This window comes from Pongo abelii, chromosome 21 (assembly GCF_028885655.2).
Source record: "Pongo abelii isolate AG06213 chromosome 21, NHGRI_mPonAbe1-v2.0_pri, whole genome shotgun sequence".
NCBI lineage: Eukaryota > Metazoa > Chordata > Mammalia > Primates > Hominidae > Pongo > Pongo abelii.
This window is the reverse complement of record NC_072006.2, coordinates 50,206,529-50,221,367: the sequence shown is the minus strand read 5'-3', so window position 1 is coordinate 50,221,367 and position 14,839 is coordinate 50,206,529. Positions and strand designations below refer to the sequence as shown.

General features: G+C 54.4%; 1 protein-coding gene across 5 annotated transcripts; it reads right to left on the bottom strand.

The window, feature by feature from the left end:
* Window positions 1-347: 347 nt before the first annotated feature.
* Window positions 348-13,741, bottom strand: PCIF1 (phosphorylated CTD interacting factor 1). Of its 5 annotated transcripts, none has more exons than XM_054541493.2 (17): window positions 13,561-13,741; window positions 10,786-10,953; window positions 9,248-9,390; window positions 9,032-9,156; window positions 7,758-7,895; window positions 7,431-7,561; window positions 7,163-7,317; window positions 5,135-5,282; window positions 4,956-5,039; window positions 4,612-4,711; window positions 3,341-3,503; window positions 2,483-2,655; window positions 2,251-2,337; window positions 1,982-2,166; window positions 1,202-1,295; window positions 930-1,105; window positions 348-844 (listed from the first exon to the last, which is right to left on the bottom strand). In XM_054541493.2, the coding sequence occupies exons 3-17, from the start codon at window positions 9,369-9,371 to the stop codon at window positions 613-615; spliced, it is 2,115 nt and encodes a 704-aa protein (XP_054397468.1). In that variant the 5' UTR covers window positions 9,372-9,390; window positions 10,786-10,953; window positions 13,561-13,741; the 3' UTR covers window positions 348-612.
* Window positions 13,742-14,839: the final 1,098 nt, after the last annotated feature.

Sequence of the window (14,839 nt, the reverse complement as noted above, 5' to 3'; positions counted from 1 at the left end):
CCTTGACTGTGAGGCACACCCAGCTCTTCGCTCACTGTGGGGATCCAAGGCCAGCAAGAGTCTGGCTTTTGGGTTGGGGATAGGTACAGCTCCCAGTCCTCTGATCCCCAGGGGTATCCATGCAGGCCCTGCTGGGGCGGTTTGGAGATAAGGGATGCAGGGCCTTGGACTCTTCGGACGACCTGAGCCCAGGCAGAGGCCACCAGGGACCCAGCTGTGTGGGACCCCAGACAGGGGAGTGAAGGCCCAGGGGCCATGAGAAGGAGCTGCTGGAGGGAGGGGAGTGTGGTCCCAGAAGTAGCTCCAGCTGCCTCAGCCTTCTCTGCCCTCAAGACCCTCACACATTCTTGGGGGGGTTTCTGTATTTCCTTTTACAAATGAAACAAGGTGGCAACAGGGTGAGGGGCAGGGTTGGGAAGGCATCAGGACCTATATACATGGGACTTGGAGGGAGTTTGAGGTGAGGAGTTGGGGACAGGCAGGGAGGGGAGCCCTGGCAGAACCATAATCTTCCTATGTCAGTGGCAGCCGGGGTCCCTCTCAGGCCCCAGGGGCCCGAGTCCCAGCAGTCCAGACCAGCACCCCTGGGGCTCCTCCTCCCCGCAGGATATGTTAAGTGGGGTGAGGCTCGCGGCTAGGACCCTGCTCACGGCCCGAGTCCCGGTCCTTGGGCTCCAAGGAGGACGATGAGGAAGAACCAGAGCTGTGGCTGCGGCCTGACTGCCGGTAGGCAGCACTCAGCTCCTGCAGCCGTTCAGGCGTCGGTGCCCACTTGGCAAAGCCAGGGTCGTTCTGTAGGAAGAGCACGGCCGTGTTGTGGACGGCCTTGTAGTGCATTTCCTCCCTGCGGGCAAAGGCAATGGCTCAGGGTGGGGCTGGGCCTGGCCTGGCCAGCCCAGCCTCCTTCCCCTGCCCTCCCTGGCACCCACTTCTTGCAGATGTGCTGGGAGCCGCTGCGGTACTCATGCTCAAAGGCAGGCAGGATCAACTGGTGGCGTTTGAAGCGGCTCTGCTCCATGCGGGTGAGCGCTGGTGTTGGGGGTTCCCGCCACTCAGGGATGAACACGATGAAGGACAGGGGCTCTGGTGAGCTCTCAAGCAGTCTCTGTGGAAGGGGACACAGGGTGGATGTCAGGGGCTACCTCCCAGGTGGCTGGCATTCCTGCCTGTTGCCCACCCCTCACCGTGGCAGTGCACCCACCTCAAAGTGAGAGACCATGGCATCCATGAGCTCCTCGCAGAAGGGAGGGTTGGCCTCAAATGAACCACTTAGTGGAGCAAAGTCTAGGCAGGGCCTGGGGACAGGAGTGAGCATTCTAAGTCCCATCAGGACCCAGTCCCTCAACCAGAAACAGGTGCCACCCCCAACCCTAGGCAGCCACACTGAAGAGATGGCCTGTCCAGAAGCCAGCATTTACCCCAATTCATTGGGGCACAAGGCATGACCATCTCCACCGAATGAATGAGGACAGTGAGTGAGGCTCAGGCTGGGATGCCCATGTTCACCAAGCTGGAATTCAAATCCAGTTCCGAGCCCACCACCACCACAGCAGAAGCTACACCCAGGATCCCCAGCTGCTGAGCTCTGGACCTCTGGAGGTCCTGACCAGTCTTCCTTCTGGAGACGGCATTACCTTCTCTCATCTGTGCTCACCTCAACCCCTAGTTTGTAAGGCCTCTGAGGTCTGTGGCCCCACTTCTCACTCCTCTCAGGGCTTGGGACCACGTGTTCCTATTCCACCCAGAACTGACTCACTGAGAAACCCACAGGCCAGTTTAGGGGTGTCACATGCCTGCCGACAGAACCACAAAAGCTCAGGCTCCCACAAGTTAAGCAACATGTCCAAGGTCACATAGCCGGTAAGACGTGGAGGCAGGGACTTCACCCAAGCCTGCCTGACACTACAGCCAGCAGAGGCGGGCCCTGTGCTCTGGAGGACCACTTCAATGGCCTGGGTAGAGGGCAGCCCTTGGCCCTCACCCGCGGGAGCCAAAGTAGCCGTCTGTGTCGGGGAAGGCAGAACAGTACTGGCGGAAGTAGCAGTTGAGGGGTGAGGCGAAGCACTCGAAGCTGACGCCAAAGAGTCGGTGGAGGGCCTCAAAGACATGCACAGGCAGCGATCCCTGCAGGCCAGTCCCCTCGTAGAGGCCCACGCCGAACATCATCTGTGGAGTGGCCACAGTCAGCACCTGGGGCTCACCCTCCCTATTCCCTCCTGGGGAGCCCTCCCTGCTGCCCCAGGCCTGTACCTGGTACCGTCGGAGAAGACACCAGACCCGGGGCAGGAACCTCTCAAAGGCAGAGTCATCAATGCAGCTGTAGCGGTAAAGGAGCCACTGTGGAGCGGGACAGAGAGGAGTGGCCTTCAGCAGTGCTCCCTCATGTCCTCATCACTGGCCTCCTGCTGGGGACTCTGCTCAGGAAAGATCCTAGGCCCTGACTCATGCCATCAGCTAGGGCCTTCCTCCCCGCAGCTCTTACCAGCTTGCTGAAGTAGTTGCGGCTGACCTTGACCATCTCTCCCTTATACCGGATGCAGACCACGTTGTTCTCCATGTGCATCTCCACGCTGGGCATGGGGGGTGCAGACACAGCCAGCCGGACTGGGTAGCAGTACACTAGGCGGGGCTCCACCTCAGGGGCCTCCACCTCCTCTGTGGGCAGGGAGAGCAGTGAGGGACCACACTCCTCATTCTCACGCTGCAGCCACTGTGGGCCACATGCTTTGTACCAAGAGAGGGAAGTCCCATTCCACAGATCAGTATACTGTGGCCCAGTTCAGTAGAAAGGGAATGAAAAGCCATGAAAAGAAACCAGCCAGGCAACTGGCTGGGGCAGAAACTGGTGGCCTGTGTCAACACGCTGAGTACCGAAGCAGGCCCCCGTATGCCGTGCCTTGGGCTGGTAGGCAAGAAGGCTCAGGCCTATGGGTCGTGCTGCCGGGCAGAAAAACAAGAAGTGCATCGCCATCATCGTAATAGCGATGATCCTTTATTTGGGGATCTTTTGGGGCCACATGGTTTACTTGAGTTACCTGTGAGTACTCACACAATCCTACCACCAGGTGCTACACTTCAGTCTGGGGAAAGTAAGGCTTGCAGAGAATGGCTGTAAATTCAGGTACACCTAACTACGACTCCCAGCCTATCTTTCACCACCACCACCATCTGGCTCTCCCTTTATCACTTCTCCCTGTTTCCCAGAGAAGTACAGCCAAAGGACACAGCAGGTTCTGCCCCAAACCAGTCCCTGGCCTTGAGGCTCAGTCTCACTTGTCCCTTCCATCAGGGTATAGAGCTGATGGCATCACAGCTGGCTCCTCCTCCACCTTTCCCCTACCTGAGATGTTGTTTTCCTTGAGGATGGCAAGGTGCTTCTCTCGGATCCGTTTGACGTACTCCAGGGAGATATGGTAGATCTTACTGCAGATGCCTTCCACAGAGTCCTTGGCTGCGGCCGAGACGTGGGGGCCACACTGCCTCCGCAGATGCTCCAGGCGATCCTAGAGGAGACATTCTGGATCAGGGTGCTAGTGGAGGCCAGAGGGGCTCAGCTGGGCTGGCAGGTAACTGCAGGGCTGTTGGAGTCCAGCAGTCCTTGTTTTGAAACCAGCTCTGCTGCTGACTAGCCGTGTCACTTGGACAAATCCCCTGGCTTCTCTCAATCTTATTATTCCTCAAGTGTCAAGGGGACGCGAGATACCTAACAGGGCAGTTTGAATATTAAATGTGATCATTTCCCTTAAGGGCTTACCAAATGCCTGGCATACAGTAAGTGTACAATAAATGCCAGTAGCTTTTGTTGGGGTTACAGTGCTAGATCCCAAGATAATTACTGGAGAAACAGACAAACCAGCACGGTCCCAGCTTATGGTGTTTGCAGTCTATTGGGGAAAGACACAATTACAAAACAGGGTGCTTGGTTGCTGCAGACTTGAGATTTGAGCTTTTAGCTACTTGCAAAGATGACTGTCGGGATTTGTAATTTTGCTGAATCACACGTGTAAAACTGAAGAGTGAGAATGAGTCACTCTGGCTAGTGAGTACACCTACCTTTGTCACTCTCTACGTGTCAAGTACACAGTTACTATCGTGAAGTGCGAAACCTTGTCTCTTGTGAAATATGGTCCTGAAAAGAAAGCCCATTGCTAGTGCTGGTGGAGAGGTTTAAGAAGTGATAGGCTTTGGCCAGAAAACAGAATTGTTTTGGACACATTAAGAGTAGGGAATTGAATCTGATGGTAGCTCTTAACTATGATATGAATACATACACCCAAAAAAAGCAGGCTGTCAATCTGTTTCCAAAAATCTACTCAAGGGAGATGCTGAACATTCATTAGGCTGAAAGGCAGCTATCTGTGGTGTGTGGCCAAGCATAAGACTCCCTTAAGATTGTTAATGGAAATGTTCTGCCAGAGAAAGCCAGGAGCCTAGAGAAACATCTCCACAGTCATGAGTTTGGGGACTGACGAAATGTCGAACGTCTGCCGTACTGCACAAGAATAGGCCACTGGGGGAGGCCTTGCCCAGCCTGGACAGGCAGAGTAGGCTTCCTGGAGGAAGTGGCCACAGAGCCCTAAAACTGGCCTTCTCACCCAGGGACCCACTCACCATGTAATCCTCCTTGGAGGCTGAGTGGTCCTTCCGAAGCCAGCTAAAGGTGTCTTCCACATTCCATTTGACCACCTTCCTACTATCAGGGGATGCACTCCTGCCAGTCAAGGGGAGGGCAGAAGAAAGGAATGGCTCGGCTCCACCCTCCTCACCCCAATTCCATGTGCTCGCTGGGCATCAACCCCTAGCTTCCATCACAGCCCTTGTTCTGCCTTTGGGAGCTGGCCCCACTTCTGCCACCGAGAGCAATGACAGCCCTGCATGAGACTGGGCAAGATGGCCTATGACCTCCCACTTTAATCACAGACCTATCTTGCCTGGGGCAGAAGACAGAGGCAAACCTGGACTCGATGAGCCGCCTGGCGGCCTCCGCATATTTAAAGAGCAGGCGCTTGGCTTCCTCCCGGAACTTGATTCGGGATAACCTGCATTAGAGAGTGGGCAGAGTTAGAGGCCTTCTATACATGACTGGGCACAGAAACCAAATGGCCCAGCGTCATCCCCAGCTGTGGGGCTGTACCTGATGGGAATGTCGTTCATGATTTCACGAAACATGGAAGGTGACACGACTGGTTCACAGTTGCTGGGCAACAGGGGGTCAGATCCTTTGTCTACCACCTTGCGCTCCAGCATCCAGCGGTTGAAAGACTCCCGTGGAGGCTCAATGCCTGCAGGACACAAAAGCCGCTGAAGGCCTGGATTTAATCAAGCAGTCCCACTTGGAGCTTGGCACGTATAGGAAACATTGCATTCAGCAGTAAGCAAGACACAGTCCCACTTCAGAAGCTTCTAGGCTGCATTTCCCAAAATATATTCTAAGAATCACTACTTTTATACTGTTGATAAGTATCTAGCCAGGTGTAGTGACACACACCTGTAATCTCAGCACTTTGGAAGGCTAAGGTGGAAGGACAGCTTGAGCCCAGGAGTTCAAGACCAGCCTGGGCAACACAGTAAGAGCCTGTCTCTACCAAAAAAAAAAAAAAAAAGAAATTAGCTGGGTGTTCCAGTTCCTCAGGAGGCTGAGGCGGGAGGATTGCTTGAACCCGGGTGGCTGAAGCTGCAGTGAGCTGTGGTCGCGCCATTGCACTCCAACCTGGGTGACAGAGCAAGACCTTGTTTCAAAAGAAAAGAATAAAAAGGCCGGGTGCAGTGGGTCACGCCTGTAATCCCAGCACTTCAGGAGGCCGAGGTGGGTGGATCACCTGAGGTCAGGAGTTCGAGACCAGCCTTGCCAACATGGAAAAAACCCATCTCTACTAAAAATACAAAAATTAGCCGGGTGTGGTGCCATGTGCCTGTATTCCCAGCTACTCAGGAGGCTGAGGCAGGAGAATCGCTTGAACTCGGGAGGCAGAGGTTGCAGTGAGCCGAGACCGTGCCATTGCACTCCAGCCAGGGCAACAAGAGCAAAACTCCATCTTAGAAAAAGAAAAAAAAAAAAAAGTATCACATAATGTAAAAAAAAAAAAAAAAAGGGTGGGCCGGGCACGCTGGCTCACGCCTGTAATCCCAGCACTTTGGGAGGCCAAGGCGGGTGGATCACAAGGTCAAGAGATCGAGACCATCCTGGCCAACATGGTGAAACCCCATCTCTATTAAAAGTATAAAAATTAGCTGGGCATGGTGGCGGGCACCTGTAGTCCCAGCTACTCGGGAGGCTGGGGCAGGAGAATCGCTTGAACCCGGGAGGTGGAGGTTGCAGTGAGCCGAGATCACGCCATTGCACTCCAGCCTGGGCGACACAGCGAGACGCCGTCTCAAGAAAAAAAAATTAAAAAAAAAAAAAAAAAGGTGAAAGACCAGAGGATTCTATATTTGAGCAAGGTTAAATAGGTTTATTACTAATCATAAAAATTAAAAACTAGGCCAGGCATGGTGGCTCACATCTGTAATCCCAGCACTGTGGGAGGCCAAGGCAAGCACAAGGCTTGAACCCAGGAGTACAAGACCAGCCTAGGCAACATAGCCAGATCCTGTCTCTTAAAAAAAAATTGGCCAGTTGTGGTGGCTCATGCCTGTAATCCCAGCACTGTGGGAGGCTGAGGCGGGCGGATCACAAGGTCAGGAGTTCAAGACCAGCCTGGCCAACATCGTGACACCCCGTCTCTATTAAAAATACAAAAATGAGCTGGGCATGGTGGTGTGCACCTGTAATCCCGCTACTCGGGACGCTGAGACAGGAGAATTGCTTGAACCAGGACCCAGGAGGAGGATGATGCAGTAAGCGGAGATGGTGCCACTGTACTCCAGCATGTGCTACAGAGCGAGACTCCATCTCAAAAAAAAAAAAAAATCAAAAACTACAGTTTATTTAATACTTACCCATTTTACTTAACGCTTATCATAGAATCCTAAGGTATAAATACTCTTGTTTTTTTGGTTTTTTTGAAACAGGGCCTTGCTCTGTCACTCAGGCTGGAGTGCACTGGTGTGATCATGGCTCACCACTGGGCCCCACTCCGCCATCCCCAAACTGGCCTGGCCAAACCTGGCTCTTGCTAAAGGTGGGTGGAAATAAAGGAGGCCACAGCCCAGAGGCAGGTACCCTCTCGCTGCTGGCACAGCTCCCGGTAGTGCTGCCGAAGCTTCAGGATGAGCTGAGAGCGGAGCAGCTCCACTTCGGGGTGAGGGGGCAGCACCTCTGAAGGCCCCCGGTGCTTGATGACAGCATTGGTCTGGATGTCCAGGTCCCAGTAGACCCTTGGGGCACAGAGAGGAGTGATAAGGATGTCCTGCCCACCCACACCACCCCACAGTCCCAGACAGGCTGACGTTAGCAATGGGTGCCCCCAAGCCAATCAGCAGGGACTCACTCAGTGGGTCGTAGGAGAGCTGCCTGCTGTTTATCTTCAGGGGATGTACCCCACATCTTCAGCGTTGGGGTTCCTGGGATACTGGGGGAGCTGGGCACCGACTGGCCTGTGGGTGTCACTGGGATTTCAATCTGTAGTGAAAGTCACAAAGGTGTCAAGTCAGGAGATTCACCAGAGAGGCTCCATCCAATACAGTGCACACCTGGTGAACTGTGTCCCAGGCCCCCCTCCTGGCTGGCCTGCCGATGCCCAGCCCCTGCAGGGAGCCTGCGGGCTGCCCATCTGAGCCAGCCGCTCGGCAGCCAGTTCCTGGCCGCAGACACTCACCTTGGGCTTCTTCACACCATTGCCGCTTGGCTGCTCTTCCGAGAGCTGCCGCTTTCTGGGCTTGTTCTCAGCCGGGGGGGTTTCCACCAAGCTTGAGTCTTGGGGCAGTGGGGTCGCATTCAGCCCCAAAGGGTCCGACTGGTGGAGGGAGACCAGCAGAGTTGCAACCAGGGCCAGCGGCTTAGGAGCCACAGGACTTTGAATCCTCACGCCCTCCCGCCCCTGCTCCTACTCCTTAGAGAAGAGCAGAGGGGCTGGGATACAGGCAGAGAACACTGGGCTCCAGTCCTGCCTGCAACTTGCAACTGTGCGACAGGGTGTGTTACTTCCCTTCCAGTTCTCTCACCTTCAGAATGGCCATGCTAAGCCCTACATCACCACTGAGATTATTAAATGAGTCAGTGAATATGACCTGCTTAACATGGCATCTGGCATGAGATCAGTACTCATTACACATTATTTTCCTCAAGAACAAAATGAATGTGAGGAATAAAGGAAAAGCTCAAAAACTGCTTATTGTTGTAAAAAGCAAGGCCCTGCAGATGGAACTCTTGGTAACAGGGAGAGAATGCATGGTGGTGAGTAGTGTGGCCCTGAACTCACATCAGGTGTGCGTCCTGCTCTGCCTATTACTGTGAGGTCTCGTGCCAGTCGTTCCCCATCTTTGAACCTCAGTGTCTTCACATGCAAAATGGAGATGCCAATTGTCTCAACTGTGCCCAGTAAAGAAATGCTGCCCCAGCTGAGAAGGACCCAAAAGCCCATGTTCCCGCCAGACAGCTCATGCCTGTACTTCCCCTGTCGTACTGACATGTCAGATCCTAGAATGTTCTTTTCCTCCCCACACTCACTCATTCTCTCACCTTAAACACTCATTCTCAGAGCTTTTCCCATCTCCTTGCCTTCCCCAGAGTAGGTCAGGATCTAGATGTATTCTAACACTATTCCTCATACACGGACTACAACTGTAATCCTACTGTCTCCTGGCAGCCCATGGGTGCTCTGCGACTGTAGGGAGCAAGTCTGCCTTGTTCATTCCTGCCTCGCAGCACAGCACCCACCGTGCAGCAGCCATGCAATCATCTGTTTACTTGTCAGTCTACCCCATTTGAGTGTAGGTTCCATGAGGGCAGGGGCTGTGTCTGTCTTGCTTGTCATTGTATCTGCAGGTGCCAGCACAGGGCTGGGCACTGAACGGCTGCTCAGGGTACATTTGGGGAAGGCCCAGGTGCCAGAGGCCACTCTGAGACCCCCCACCCTAGGCTAGCACTCACAATCACGTCGTGCTGCCCCAGCACGGGCATCTCCCACAGGGACTGGTTGGTGAATCGGTTGAAGTAGTAGGGACGATTCTCCCTCCGGCTCCAGCACTTCTCCCAGCCTGCATGCACCAGCTCCTCTGCAAACAGGCACGGAGCCCAGCCAGGGTCAGGACTGCTCCCAGGGTGCCCTTCCTACCCCACCACCCCACTGCTGCTCCCCCTCAGTACCTGGGAGGTCCTGAACCAGGCGGATTGGCTTTGGAGAACAGGGCTGGCTCTGATTGGAGGTACCCGGGGAGTGACTCAGCAGGGACGCTTCCTCCCGGGGGCTGCCGTGATTCTCATTGGCCATCTCCGCACCCACACAGGACCTGCCACACAGAGGACCGAAGAGTGTCAGCTCCACCCCCTCACCCGCCAATTACAATCCACCCAGGGCCCCAGTGACCACCCACGGATGTGGAGAGATCCAATCAGGTCCTATCCTGGAGGGCCAGCATGGTGCCACACAGCAGCCCTGGGATCTAAGCTGCAATTCCAGCTGTTCAATGGGTGCACTCCTGCTGCTTCCTCTGCCTGAAATGCCCCTCCCCCTCTTCTCTGCCTGGCTTGCTACTGGGTTCACATCCTCCAGGAAGCCTTCCTTGACTCTCCCCTCCCCAGGCCAGGTGGTCAGAGCTCCTCCTCAGGGCCGTGAACACCTCTGTCGTAGCACTCAGATGGTCTCATCTATCAGCTGGGTTTGTCTCCCCACTAAACTGTCAGAACTTCCAGGAATAGGAACTGCGTCCAATTCAGCTCTCTCCTGGGCTCAGGCGTAGGACCTGGACCCAACAGGAGCACTACTGATTCTGCAAATATTTACAAAGCACCAAGACCAGCAAAAAAGACAGAACAGGGTCTGCCCTTGAGAAGCGATTCCTACAAGAAGGAATAGTAACAACTCTCAGAATGAGATGGGATTTTACTGCTCCCATCCAGTAAAATCTAAAAGGAACAAAGCACACTAGGGAAGGGCATGGAATCTAACTGGTCACCTTATTTTACACTACATGGCAGGAAGCAGCTATTGCTAAAATAACCAACGCAACCGAGAAGGACTATCTAATTGACTCCTTCATAATCGCCAGGTGAATATTTACTATAAGTACCAGCAAGGAGGCCAGTTCCTTCAGATCTGTATTCCCTACTCCCCGACCCAAAGCACACCCAGCAACAGCATCAGGAGCCAAAGTGCTTCAGGCCTAGGGCTGTCAGACAACTGGGAGCTAACTGAGATAGAACTGGTGATGCTAAAGTTGTTTTCAGTAGGTCACACCACCCAAAAGAAATCAAACTTTTACCCACAACAAGACCACAAAGGCAGGCTTAAACATCAGTTATCTTTTCATGCTGAAATTTTATCAATTCATTGTGGTCACACTGATTATCTCATGCTGATCAGAAGCTCTGATTGGTTGTTGACGACATCATAGGAATCACTGGGACACTGATTTTATTGTACACTCTGTCATAGATGTCTTCATTAATTTAGGAAGGGAAAAGTGCATGGTTACTCCATCAGTACAGTTTGGCAGATAAAAATGCAGGGGGCAACAGGACATATGTACAACAAAAAGGGCCTTGATAACAGTAAGGTTGAGAACCACTGACCAAGGTACGAAAAAAATGAAGCTGCCTTGATTCTCTGGGCAGGAAGAATTCCTGATGCCTTGGGGGCTGAGCCCACAGGTTTCAAGACTGCATGAAGTCCCCCTTTCTCTCACCCTCTGGGGTCTGCAACGCTAGCATGAGAGGCTTTTCTTCTCCAGCCGGATGGACCCCCACAGGGTCCCAGAGAGGCAAGGAAAGGCCTGCAGGAAGACTCAGCACAGGCGGATGGGCTGGTCAGCAGTGGAGTGGACGGGGGCCCAGGGGATTCCTTGCATCAGCAGCTGGAAAGCAAATAGGAGAACAGTCACAGACCTGTGGGATGCTGCAGGGCAGGGACGAGAGGGGCAAAAACAAAGAGCAAGTTGGGGGCCTCCAGGGCAGGACACACCGGGAGAGGGGATGAGGGAATACAGGGGATGAAAATGATACCTCTTAAGCTTTCTCACCAATAAGTTTGCTTTCATGGGCATGTGACCTGCGCGGCTGCACAGGGATCCACATTCAGGAAAGCCCTGAGCTTGGTTTAAGGCTCTGCCATCACTGTCTTAAAATTTTTAATAACTTTTTAACAAGGAGCTCGCATTTTCATCTTGCACACTGGGCCCCACAAACTCTGTAGCCAGTCCTGCCAACTGAAGTACCCTTAGGCTGGGCACGGTGGCTTTGGCAGCTTGGGAGCTGGGGATTTCTTGAGGCTAGGAGTTCAAAACCAGCCTCGGCAACATAGTGAGCCCCCAACTCTACAATAAATAAAGCTTTTTGTTTGGTTTTGGTTTTCTTTGAGACAGAGTCTCACTCTGTCACCCAGGCTGGAGTGCACTGCACGATCTCGACTCACTGCAACCTCCAACTCCTGGGTTCAAGCGATTCTCTTGTGTCAGCCTCTCAGTAGCTGGGATTACAGGCATGAGCCACAGCTGGCTAATTTTCTGTACTTTCAGTAGAGACGGGGTTTCACCATGTTGGCCAGGCTGGTCTCGAACTCCTGACCTCAAGAGATCCACCCACCTGGGCCTCCGAAAGTGCTGGGATTACAGGTGTGAGCCACTGCGCCGGGTCCAAATAAAAAAATTGCACCTGCAGTCCCAGCCACTCAGGAGACTGAGGTGGAAGGGTCACTTGAGCCCAGGAGTTCGAGGCTGCAGTGAAGTATGATCATGCCACTGTGCTCCAGCCTGGGTGACAGGGCAAGACCTCATCTCTTAAAAAATAAAATAGGCCGGGCGCGGTGGCTCACGCCTGTAATCCCAGCACTTTGGGAGGCCCAGGTGGGCGGATCACGAGGTCAGGAGATCGACACCACCCTGGCTAACACGGTGAAACCCTGTCTCTACTAAAAATACAAAAAAAAAAAAAAAAAAAAAAAATTAGCCGGGCGTGGCGGCGGGAGCCTGTAGTCCCAGCTACTCGGGAGGCTGAGGCAGGAGAGTGGCGTGAACCCGGGAGGCGGAGCTTGCAGTGAGCTGAGATCGCACCACTGCACCCCAGCCCAGCCCAGCCCAGCAAGACTCCGTCTCAAAATAAATAAATAAAAATAAAAAAATAAAGTACCCTTAGACCAGAGAAAAATCAACAAACATCTATCACTGATCTGGGGGGCACATTCCCAAGCCTCCCACAGCAAGTCAAAGACACGCTCTGAATAATGTCTTGCAAAAATAAAAACATGCAAATACATTATGTGACACATCTTGTTAGCCTTTACCGAAAAATATTTTCCCCAAGAAACCTCCTGTGATATTGATGCACCGGGTAGATGAACTTTGCAGAATACGCACAAGCGGCACAGCTTAGTGTGAGACTAAATGGGGACACTGCAGTATTTCCAAAGCCAGCTGTGCATCAGAATCATCTTGGAGTTTGTAAAAAAAAAAAAAAAAAATCAGACTCCTGTGCCTCACTGCGCATCTCAGAAGACAGAAATACGGAGGTGAGGCACACAAGAATTTGTATTTTTAAAACGCACCCTAAGAGTGACTGGGAGACAGGATGACTCACTTTTTCACACTATTTGAAAAAATTTACCCATTTTTTGCAATTAAAACCATTTTTAATTTCCTACGTGACTTGAGTGCAGCAGGTCTGTGGCCGAAGTACCAGCCCCTGGGTTGGACAGACCCGGATTCCGAGCCCTTCTGCTTTCCGGCTTATAAACCGGAATCACGCGACCGTTATATGTAGAGTCCAGCATTGTACGCTCCCAGTAAGACATAACTGCTCTTAAGATAACGTTTTTATTTATTCTGTGGCTTCCCGACCCCCACGCATACCGCAGTTTCAGAATTACCGCTGCTCAAGGATAAACAACTGTATCTGCGCAACCAGAGGAACCCACCAGAAGCCTGAGTCCGAGTCCGGGATTGGAGGCAGGTGGGGCGGAACCATCTCCGCAATGTACCAACCAGAATTCTCCGGCCCAGTAGGGAGGCGTCAAAGGGCGACCAAAATACGCAGGCGCGACGGCGCGCGAAGGCGAGATGCAAGCCCCAGCGCGCGCGCGCCCCTTCCCCTCCCCCTCCCCCAGCGAGGTTGGGCTGTTTGGCGCGCGCGCGCGCCGGCCCATCTCCCGGGCTCCGCCCCCCGCCCCGCCGCGCGCTCCCGCCCCCGGGCTGAAGCGACTCAGAGTCGGAGCCCGACACAAAGGCGGTGGCGGCGGCAGCAGCGGAGGGGCTCTAGAGGCCGCTCCGCTCGGGTTCTCCGGGCCCACCCCCCTCACTTCGGCCACCGGCACGGCTGCCCACCCGCGGGTCTAAGATGGCGGCGGCAACAGAGACGGGGCAAGCGGCAGTCCCGAGCAGAAAGCGCCGGAGGGGCTGCCGCCCCCCAGCTTCGGATCCCCAGACCCTGGCGCGGCTCGCTGCGGGACCATGGCTTCCTGGGACTCTTACCTGCCCGGAGCGGACTCGAGGGGACGCGGCTACACGTTCTGCTCGACCGCCCGTTTTGCCGCCTCCGCCTCGCCCTCCCCAGCGCCGCTGCCGCCATCTTGTGTCCCGGGCCGGGACTCCGCGCTGCGCATGCGCTGGTACCGCCTCTGAGGGACCTCGCCACGGCCGCGCCGCCATCTTGAGTGTGGCAGGGTCGGCTGGCTTCTCGCACCCAGCTTGCTTTCGGCACCCTCCCCTTCTTCCCATCCGTCCCTGCTGTTCATTGTGGCGCTGAGGAGGGGGAGACAGCTTTGTAGGCCTGCGGGTGGACTGAGGAAGGAATGAATTCACTGGCACGCCCCCGCCTCAGTTTCCCTCTTGAGCACACACGCAGGAGCCGGATGTTCGCGGTGGGCGGTGCGCGGCGGGGTTGGACTGAGCGTGCGCACTGTGGGGCGTGGGGCTGTGTTAGAGCCTGCGGGGGTCTCGGGTTCTGCCGCCGACCCAGGGGAGGTGTCCTGGTGACGTAGGCTCCGGACGTAGCAGGGACCTGGGTCCTGGCACCCGCGCGGCTCTGCCGCTTCCGGCCAGTCTCTTTCCCTCTCTGGGCCTCTATGCTGCGTGGTGTCCAAATGTTATGAAGCCCTGCCCCATGCCCGGGCTACATACACATCGAACCCAAGCTGTAAATGTTCTTGAGTATGAAGCAACTTAAACTAGCCTTGGAGGGGGGGGGCAAGTAATAGAGATGGCTTTCGGCAAAGTTGGGAAATCAACTAAATGCATTGTAGGGCCTTTCCAGCATTGACATCTGTGGCCATTAGTTGCAGTTCAAAGCCTCACTGAGCCCTCAAACCAGCTACAGCGGGTAGCCTGGCAGGGAACTGGCAGCTGTGAGGTGCTCCTCATCCGGCTCCCTGCAGGATTCTTTTTGGTAGGGTCCTGCAGGCGTCCGAGTGGTAGCTCCACCCATCTCCGGTCTCCCCAGCAAGCAGCCCTTCCAGTGCTAGCTTGAGAAGAGGACAAGCTTGCCACCTGCTGTCAGACCGGCGCTTGTGTGGAGCCAGGGGCTGTAGGTACCCCGGCTGAGTAGCCGCTCAGATGTCCGTGGTCCCGGCTGCACGCCAGCGTGGGGGCGGGCAGGCGGACGCTCAAGAAAAACGGAGGCACTGGTATGAGTAGTAATTGAGAACGAGGTTTCAGATTCTCATCTGATTTCAATCCCTGCTCCTCCACCCAAAATGTGTGGCCTTGAAGGAGTTAACCAATTTAAATTTTAGTTTCCTCAGTGGAAGATAAT

What these genes read in the sequence shown, in the direction of transcription:
- PCIF1 (XM_054541493.2), bottom strand. Translation starts at nt 9,371, where the DNA reads ATGGCCAATGAGAATCACGGCAGCCCCCGGGAGGAAGCGTCCCTGCTG. An exon ending in ATGGTGTGAAGAAGCCCAAG is followed by an intron (nt 7,562 to 7,757) that starts GTGAGTGTCTGC and finishes CTTTCACTACAG; the next exon opens with ATTGAAATCCCAGTGACACC. An exon ending in AGGCGGCTCATCGAGTCCAG is followed by an intron (nt 4,712 to 4,955) that starts GTTTGCCTCTGT and finishes CTTGACTGGCAG; the next exon opens with GAGTGCATCCCCTGATAGTA.